General features: G+C 47.6%; 1 protein-coding gene across 1 annotated transcript in view; it reads left to right on the top strand.

Annotated features, from left to right (window-relative positions):
• Positions 1–2,009: 2,009 nt before the first annotated feature.
• The window catches only part of LOC115331685 (hydroxyacid oxidase 1), a 71,253-nt gene continuing 63,076 nt past the window's right edge, over positions 2,010–10,186 (top strand). The window contains exon 1 of the mRNA XM_029993848.4: positions 2,010–2,140. Within this exon, the coding sequence (XP_029849708.4) occupies positions 2,058–2,140 (83 nt within the window). The 5' untranslated portion in view covers positions 2,010–2,057. The remainder of the gene's footprint in view (positions 2,141–10,186) is intronic.

Here is a 10,186-nt window from a genome sequence, read left to right as displayed (position 1 = left end):
CCCCCCCCCCCCCCCTCCACCCAACCCTCTCCTAAGACCACGCCCCCATAGGTCTTAAATTTTTTCTATGCGGCCCACTTCCTGAGATGAGTTTGAGACCACTGGTCCAATGTATCAAACTGCCGGATTTTCCAAAGACGTCCATAGACCGTTTTCGCATAATGACGCCGCTTGATTGGTCCCATTAGCTGCTAGCGTCGGCTGTGTCTTGACTTACGGTGAAATGAAGTACAATCAGTAGAGAGTTTTAGGAAACCGTTTTGCACATCCGATGGGCCCTCCTGTACCAAGTGCTCATATCCGATTCTTCTGCGATAGCGCACGCGCAGTTTGTACTGGAGGCCCCATCGTACCGCATCGGATGTCCAAAAACGGTTCCCCAAAACACTCTCGTGAGGATTCGAGCGTTGAGTCAGCGATCGGCTGGCAGTCGTGTTATCGACTTCCTTGGTTCTGACCCTAGACTCGTGAAGAATAAAGTTGGGGTCGGACTTTACGGAGCGCGTCGATTGGGCTTTCACGTCGATGACATTCCGCTTCTTCAGCCGAAGTCCAGTAGACGCGGTCCGCGAACTTTCGACTAGGCCTTTGTGCTTGACGGGTCTCGGGCCCCTGGTTAGAAAATGAAAACGGTTAGGTGCCAGCCATATAACACAATCTGTGTTGCTAAAATATAAAAGCGTGCATGTTTGATTGCGAAACCTTTATGTGTCCGAATACGCGAAAATCCGGCGTTGTTGGTGGCGTGACCGAGCGATGATACCAAAAATGGCAGACGGCGAAAAGAGCGTCCAATATACTCCGATTTACGTCAGATTTCTCAAGGAGGTTCCTGCAGAAAATGCATATTAATGGTTTTCAAAACAAAATTTGGTTCATTTCGGTCTGGGTAGGAATCGAACCCCAGCCTCCGAGGTGCGAAACGAGGACGCTTCCCCGACGCCACGGTGGCTCTACTGTTCTGGCTGACAGAAGGTATGCCCAGAGCGCGCGTCATTGGACATTTCAACATTTTGTCATTGCGTCAATCTAAAACAATTCACCAAAGGGACTATCCCACAGGTAAACAGTCTTAAGGGTGCACTAAAGACGATTCTGAGGTCATATGTTCCTGGCGATAACTTATCTTACGGGCTCCTAACATCCTAACAATCCAACAATTATGCTAGTGCAACGCCTGTTTCTCTACTAAAAATGTGATAGAAGTCCGTCCGATGAGCCCAACGATCTGTAGCACAGAACCCAGCGGAGGCACCGGCGACGTGGCGATGGGCGCGCGTCAGCCAGTCGCAAGCCACCTCTCTCGGAAATGCGGCATGCGATTGGTTGACGCGCTCCCGTCGTCACGCCGACGGTGCCTCGGCTGAATTTTGTGCTCTATATTTTTCCACTCAGAAAGTGGCATTGCACGAACTATTTTCACATGTTTAGTAGGAAAATAGACGTCGCACGCGAATAATTTTTTTTTAATTTCTGGTATGCTAAGATCCAGTAGAATGAGTTATCGCCAAGAAGAGATGATCTCGGAAATGTGTTCAGTCCTCCTTTAAGAGTCTCTTCCGATTCTTTGCCTGGCGGCATGCTGACGCTAGTTTTAATGCCATTTGTGTTGTATCTTTTTTCTTTCTTCTATTTTTGTTGCGAGTATTCCTTTTATGCGTATGCCGCGGCTGACACAGTACCGCAATTTTCTAATCCAAGTTCATCCTTTCACGAGTTCTTGTGGAAGCAAGAACACCATAGAGCCCGTTGCAGCAGCTGCGTACAACAGCATCTGTGGCCGTTGAGCAAACATAAAAAAGAACACGGCAGATTTCAAAATAACATCTTTCATTAAATTATATAAAACAAATTGTCGTTAACGACAGCGCGCCGCAAAGTACTGCAATGTAAGTGTATGTTCCTCTGTGCTACATGCAGATGCGCGGTACACTGCGCAACAAAGGGGACATTTCACATCCTCGACGAGTACGCAAAGGATTGCGATGGACGCATCTACCGCTACCAGCGACGTCGTGGTCAGTGTGGATGACATCGAACGTCTTGGATGCTCCAGCATGGACGAGAACGTGAGGAGTTTCTGCAACAGCGGTGCGGATCAGGAGCAGACACTGGAGGAGAACCGGGCGGCTTATTTCAGGTGCCCCTTGAGTAGATTCCATATTCATGTAATACATTCTTATCTTGCCACCTCGATGACTATCATCACCCAAGTCCTCTGTAGATGCTAATGTCTGCTTTTTAATGTGTGATAAAATAATAATTTGAGACGGGCGTCGATGCAGAGCCAGAAGATTCCAGACGTTCATCCACTGTATTGTTGTTGGATGGCAGTGATGAGATTTATAAGCTTCTGTACGCTTCACACACTCTAAGAAAAAAGTTGTCCTCAAGGGACTAACGGCAACATTTGGTCCTCCGAACACCCAGTCGCTTCCCAAAAGGACCATCTCGTTCAAGCTAGGTACTGTGCGCAAAAGCTTGGGACTAACAGCGCTCGACTGGGACTACCCGAGAGGCATGCGCGAGCAAAGCAGCCATTAGTCCTCCTCAGACAGGGTGCATCTGTTTGTTTTAGTCCCCGAAGGCCAACGGAGTGCTCCCCAGAAAGACAGCTGATATTTCGCTTGTCTTGGGAATCGGCGTCACTCAGCGCAGCACGACTGAAAGTGTTGACCAAACTTGGACGAAACTGACGAATTTTTTTAATGTGCCAAGATCGTTCAGACATCACATGTTAGAGCATCGCGCGTTGTGGGAATACGAGTTAACGAATGTGTTGACTCGACTTCACCCAAATATCTCGTCAACAATAATGTGCTGACATTTGACAAGACCCATTCACGTAATTTGCCCTTGCGCAAAGAATTGGCATTTATCCAAATACACCACCTTCAAATAACACTTTTTAGAGCGCAGCTCTTAGGGGCCCGTTCCCGGCTTGAGCGGCGTCGGCGTCGCCGTCGGCGTCGCCGTTGGCGTCGGCGTAACCAAGGTCATCCCAAGGTCACGTGACCCCCAGAGGTCACGTGACCCCTCCCCCAGGGTCACGTGACCCCCCGAAGTCACGTGACACCCCCAGGTCACGTGACCACCCCCAGGGTCACGTGACCACCACCGAGGTCACGTGACCTCCCCGATGACGTCATCGTCACTGATGACGTCACCGGCATCCGCATCGTCATCGTCATCATCACTGATGACGTCATCAGTGACGTCACTGATGACCTCACCGGCATCCGCATCGTCATCGTCATCATCACTGATGACGTCATCAGTGACGTCACTGATGACCTCACCGGCATCCGCATCGTCATCGTCATCATCACTGATGACGTCATCAGTGACGTCACTGATGACGTCACCGGCATCCGCATCGTCATCATCACTGATGACGTCATCAGTGACGTCACTGATGTCCTCACCGACATCCGCATCGTCATCGTCATCATCACTGATGACGTCATCAGTGACGTCACTGATGATGTCACCGGCATCCGCATCGTCATCGTCATCATCACAGATGACGTCATCAGTGACGTCACTGATGATTTCACCGACATCCGCATCGTCATCATCGCTGATGACGTCGTCGGAGTCCGCATCGTCATCGTCACTGATGACGTCATCAGTGACGTCACTGATGACATCATCGGCATCGTCACGTGACCCCCCAAGGTCACGTGACCCCCCCAGGTCACTTCGCCCCCCCAGTACCCTTCCCTCCTCCTTCTCAAGAGCTGCGCTCTAATTCGGTGTTACAGGGAGTTGTAAACGGCTTTCACTTTTTTTTCTTATTGGTATTTTAATGAAACTTAAGAGTTTGTGGAAAACGCACGTTCTACACCGGAGTCTCGCCGTCAGTGTAAATGACCATCTCAATCGCTAAAACTGAGTTACTACGAACAAGTCGAGACTCGTCTCTGCGTCTCCCCGTGACAAACCTTTCTGGGTAGTCCTATGCCAAACTCTAAATCCGCAACGACACACTTGATGCACGGCACATTCAACTCAAAAAGCACATTCGGGGGCAGTATCCAGAAGCCTTCATGCCTAAATAGAATTATGAGAGTGTGTTGGTCAAACATCTTAGTATGCGAACGCAAAAGGAGATGAGGGACACACAAAAAACACCTTAGACACGGACAGCGTCCATGTCTGACGTGTTTTATATGTCCCCTGTCTCCTTTTGCGTTCGCATACCAAGACAAGAGGCCTTCATGCCATCGTCGTCGCTGTTTCAGACGACATTCCAGATGAAAAACGAAGAACGAACCGCTCCCGGAACGCCAACAATGGCAACACCTTGCTAATTCAAAACGGATGCGGACTAAGAAAAAGAAAAAGCACCAAAAAAAACTTAAAAAAAAATAAAAAAATAAATAAAAAAGAAATGGAACCGAAGTGTAGAAGGTGCCGTTGGCTAGCTTTGCGCGTGGTTTCATTAAGGTACCGTTTTGCATGGTTTCAAAGCTGATGACGTCGTCTGGCTCCATGAGACAGATAATGCTTTCTCATTTAAACGCGTTTGCTCGTACGTCACTTGATAGGCCCGTTAAAAATGGAGACCTCTTCCCGTCCTTGAGACATTGCTGTGTCCGCGTGTTCGTGTTCTGCGTAGTGCGAGGGGGAAAAGGGCTTTTCTCGTGCGCGCCCTTCCCCCTCCTCTGCCACCCCCCCCCCCCCCCCCCCCCCACCCCTTTTCCCGCACTCTTTCTTGTGCTCCTCGTTTGGGAAGATTGGGCAGATAGGGTGCGTCGGGAAAATGGGAAGCGTTCTTTATTTAAAAATAACCTGTTTTTAGCAAGTTGGAATACAGCCTTCGTCGGAAGCTGGTCGCTATTTTTTCTCTCTGTGTCGTCTCCGATCATTGCTGGATCTGGTTTGGATTCGCGGTGCTGCAGCACTGCACTTGATCTGTTCTGAAGTCACAAGTCAAGGGAACTCGATTAAGGTATGTTGAAGTAGTTCTATTTACGGTATATTCATTAACTGCCGCTTCAGAAAGTGTTTTTAGTTAGAATGCGTTCTCGAGCATGCAAAGGGCGCGCCATGTTCTATTTTTCTTGGCACCATGGTTGCTAATTTTGTTATGCAGCGCAGAGACCTGATATTCAATTGTAACGAGCAAAACGCCAGTTCTACCGATGGCTTCTTTTTTGTGTTTTGCAGACCCTGGCAGGGGGCCCCTTGACCATAAAGGCCTGTTCACACATGCAGCGGAGCGCTACAAGAATAATGCTGACCTTGCTCTAAGCGCGTGCTGACAGGATCGTTCACCAGCTTTGTAGGGAGTTTTAGTGAGTCGTTTTTCGAGCCCTCGGTTCCGAAATCACGAACGGTGCTGCTGGTTTGTTCCGTGAAACCGTACGCGAGATTTGACATATTTTTGCGAATCGTGATACTGGCGCAACCATGTAAACGTTGATGATGATTTTGGTCGGCAGGTAGCGCCATGTTCTAGTAAACATGTCAAACATTCTGAAACGTGTAAATCCGTAACGGCTCGTGTTTCCGGCGTACGACTGATGTAAACAAGACGGCCGACGTAACATTCCCATACAAAAAATGTCCTATGGTCGGCTATAGAAAATCCTTTGTAGGGACGGCTTTAGCTATTTGGCTCAATTAGCTAAAGAATTTTCTATGACTGTCTTTAGCATGTTTTATGGTCGCCTTTATGGATTTCTTTAGCTTTGTCTATGGCCCTATCGCTGTCCAGCCATAGCGCTCTTTAGCTTTTCTAGTGGTTGGCTAAAGACTTTTCTAAAGCTTAGCCTATGGCTCTCTTTAGCCAGCAAAATCTAAAAAAAAAAAAAATTTTACTTCAAGTTCTTGTGAACGCCACATGGTAGATATATACATGGGTGGTTATCATTTGAGCCCGTTCTCGTTTCGCCCTTTTCACCTGGCCCTTTTCAAAACAGCCATTCTCCAAAATATCTCGCTGTGACCCGTCGCGCCTGACTCTTTCTATACCAAAATCGTTTTTGAGGGTAATATTAATACATTGAGATAATGTGTGTGTGCGTTTGTGTGTGTGTGTGCGTGTGTGTGTGTGTGTGCGTGCGTGTGCGTGCGCTACACTACAGGCATACTCTCTCTGCTAAGGATTTTAGCAGTGCGTCGAGGTCGTCGTGAAAAACTACTAGCCGACAATAAAACAGACCAACTATTCATCGCAGCCAGATCATATTCCGATATGTCACATTGTTTGAGGTCTCTCACAATGCCACCACTTCAATAATGCAATGGTTCTCAAAAGGGGGCCTGCGAAGACATCCTAGGGGTCCGCGAAGCCCTGTCTCATCAGTCAGGCACGGCAATATTAGTTGTCTTTCTTCACGTTGAGAAGAAACGTTCCAATTTTTGGGAGAGTACTCCCGTGCGTATGTCAATGAGATAAGTCTACTTTACACGAGCAATTAGTTATATCCATTTATTATATCATTATCATGATAACCTATACGTTTCTATTCCTCTCACCCTGAACGGGGTCCTCCATCATCTCCATCTTTCTACAAGGCGTCTGCGAAACACCAATGGTTGAGAACCACTGCTATTATGTATGCTATTTCTTTCTAAACAAAGTTTCCAAATTAAATGTTCATCATTTTTTTTTCTAGTTTGCTTAGGGGAAGGCAAGCAGTCGTCAATGTACGATTCTCAGTGCGTACCTCTACACGTAAGATATATCTGATGGTATGTTGGGGGCCCAAGCAAGGTAAGGCTCATCAACAAGGCCGCGAAGGCATAACGACGTTAGAAGCATGCCGAACGAGTGCCATTCGGTCGTAGCGCGAACGGGTGAAATGAGAATGGGTCCAGTTGCGAAAAACACGATTCGGATCTAATGAGAAGGTTGAAACGAGAAGGACCAAATGAGAATGGGTCGAAATGTGCAAGGTTCAAATGCGAATGGGACGTTTTGAGATACACCCATATACATACATCTCTGAACACAAAGGATAGAAGCAGAACACTACCACACACAACAGCAAGTTCTCGGGAACACTACCCCCACTCCTCTCTACATATGCTATGTTCGCACTAGCCATATATATGGCAGTCTAGTTTTTGAATCCGACTTTGCTGGTGACTCATCATTTGTCGCAAAAACATGGAGGGGCGGAGCAAATATTACTCGCACTTAATACATTATTTGAATTGTCTCTTGGAATAGCCCCCATCTCTCAATTGAACACCCTGAGCAAAGGAAATATAGATCATTAGGCCAATAAACTAAAATTTAATAATTATCTTTCTAATACGTTTGATGAATCGTGTTGACAGTGAGGTGTTGAAATGCAGTACATTGGTGGTGAACATTGCAATCAAGCTATTGCTTGATTGCAGTGTGATCTATTTTCAGTTTTGGTGGGGTAATGATTAATTTTAATTGATGCACAAGTATTTCAATGGAATTTTCAAGCAAACAATATTACTGGTTCTTAAGACTCGTTGCAACAGCAGAGAACATATCTTGGAACATGCGTTGCCTCCGGTATTACAGAAATTTAGTATTGCTTTAATTTTCTAGCCTGGAGCGTTTTTCCTATAAAAAGTAGGTGCCGAGAGTGATAAAGACCCACGAACCATGACTTGGGCATTACAGCAGACGACTAAAACGAGACTGTCCTCGGTCATATAATGCGACCGCTTGAAAACATCAAGTTGCCCAAGTCAGAGAGTTCAAAAGCCCGTGTTGAGAGTTTTAGTAGATCGTTTAGCAGACCGCCGCTGCCGCCGCGAGCATGGAGGAGGAATATTTAGACTCGTTGCCAGTCTTTAGGCTCGGGGCCATAACATTTTCTATACGCGGGTAAAGAAGATTTATTGCTTCCCCGTCTTTAGACACGGGGCCATAGAATTCTATATAGGCGGGTAAAGACAATTTATTATTCCCCAGTCTTTAGACTCGTGGCAATAATTTTTTCTATAAGCGGGTAAAAAAAAATATTGATTTACAGTCTTTATAGACACTGGACCATATAGATTGTTCTGTAGCTGGCTGAAGTTGTATTTAGGGATTTCTATGGCCGACCGTAGAAGGCCATAGGGCGTGATAGCCTGCCATAGAATCTTCCATAGACGACCATAGACCATTTTTGTATTGGTTTGCCGGTCGGAATTTCAAGAACATCCGAAGCTAGAACGAGTAAAAAGTGTCTGAACGACCGTAAAGGTATGTGGTGTGTCTCAGTCATTTTGAACTTGAACGATCGTTTACGTCGTGTGCCGTTGAACCAAATCATTTTGTCTGCTCGCGGTCGCCACGACAGCTATTTTGCACGCAGGATAAAAAAAACTTACTAGCATACGCAGTTTACTGCATTCACAATCGCTTACCATTGTGAGCAGTCCTCGAAATTATTTGGTTCAACCTCTCAAATGAAGCAAACTAACAGGATGGCGAATCGCCTCCCGCTGTCTTAAGCCTAAAGCGTGTTTCACGTGCAACGGTTTTGGCCCTAGAGCGGCGCGATTTCTGCCGTCGCGGCGCTCTGGCCAGCACCAGCGGTTGAGCGGCACGAGCGCCGCGACGGCAGAAATCGCGCCGCTCTAGGGCCAAAATCGCTGCATGTGAAACAGGCTTAACACTCGGCTGGGTCGGCGGAGTCAGTCGCCAAACCGAAAGCCATCTTTTCTTTCAACCGAGTTGTGAACAATGCCGGCAGTGTTGCGGTGACGACTCCCGCGGCCGGAATGGGAGAAACGAACGAGAAGAGCCTCCCGACGCCGAGAACGACTCGCGCGCTCATGCGCAGTGTCGTCGCCGATGCGTTCGAGGACGAACCGTTCGTGTGCAAACGACTTGCTAAAACTCCCTTGTATCGCACCGTCAAAACTGTTGCTCATGGCAGACAACAAGTAGCGGACGAAAGGTGAGCAGCGCTATACATCAGCGCTTCGTAAAATAGACTTTTGCGTTGCTAGCGAAAGCTCGTGCCGTCACTTTGAAGCATAGATTCCGCACGCACACGCTGGGTCTGTAATTCGCAGGGAACGGTCAACTAAAAATCTAATATTGCGCTGGTCTGCTGTCAACAAATCGCATGTTATATGTGAACCATTGAAGCACTTACGCAGCCTGTATTTGTTATCTTCTAATGCGTGTGTTATATCTCACACGTTTGTCGAGCGATCAGGTATTTCACACTGCCACTGTTACTAATAATCCAAATTCTTCGCGAACAGACAAGAAGCTGCCGTTGCCCCAATATACGGTTCTTGGACCATGACCGGTTTGGACAGACGTCTCGGTGTCCAAGCCATCGTCGACGCAAGCACTCTTCGGTATTCGGCCTTATCGTGGATTCTACAGTTCAGGAACTTGGACTTCAGTCATCCTTGAAGGCAATAAAGCTAAGTTTAACCTGAACTGCACAATTTTGTCCATGAGATTGAAGTACACTAGACAACAAGTAGACTTGTGCAAGGCTTGTTTCTCCAGTTCTGTGCAACTTGTGAAGCGCAACTGAGTCGAAGGCGACTAACAGCAAGGGTTCAAACTTTTCTGGCTCGAGACAAAATGTGAAGGATTAACCTTTTATCCCAGGGGTCTACATGCAAAAGCACAACATTTAGTTCCAGGGGTCCAAGTGCAGGGGCCTAACGGTTGGTTCTCAAGGTGCAATCGAAACGGTGTAACAGTTAGTCCCAACAGTGCTAATGCGAGGGACTAACGGACGGGGCGCAACAGTTGTTCCCGTTACTGCTTCTCCCCTAGGGGATTAATGGTTGCGGCAGCGTATTTGCTCCCCTGAGGGAGCAAGTGACGCTCTCTTTTTTCTTAACGTGCATTTGTGGTTTTTTTTTTTGGTTTTTTTTTTGTGGTCGCGGATTGAACGCTGGGTCTCCTTTGCCGTGAGCTCCGACCCGTTTATGAAGCGGAGGGCTCCCAGTCTTGGAGGGCCCTCCCCTCATTCTTTCCTGAGGGGACCTCTTTCCGTTCGCCCCGCTTGGATACGGATCACTGCTGACAGGGTAGGAGGTAGGTTTCGCCTCTTATGTTCCCCCCGCTTTCGGGAAGTGGACTCGTACGGTGACTGCGAAAGAGATAGGACGTATATCGGCGACTTCTCCGATGCTTCTCCGATTTCGGCTCTCTGTAAGGCCGCGTCTGGCAGGTTTGGCACTAGGGATGCCGCGAACTTTTTTCGATTCGAAGTTTCGATGATCGAAT

This window comes from Ixodes scapularis, unplaced genomic scaffold, assembly GCF_016920785.2.
Source record: "Ixodes scapularis isolate PalLabHiFi unplaced genomic scaffold, ASM1692078v2 PGA_scaffold6__148_contigs__length_123643588, whole genome shotgun sequence".
In the NCBI taxonomy this organism is placed as follows: domain Eukaryota; kingdom Metazoa; phylum Arthropoda; class Arachnida; order Ixodida; family Ixodidae; genus Ixodes; species Ixodes scapularis.
This window is presented reverse-complemented; position numbering and strand designations above follow the sequence as displayed.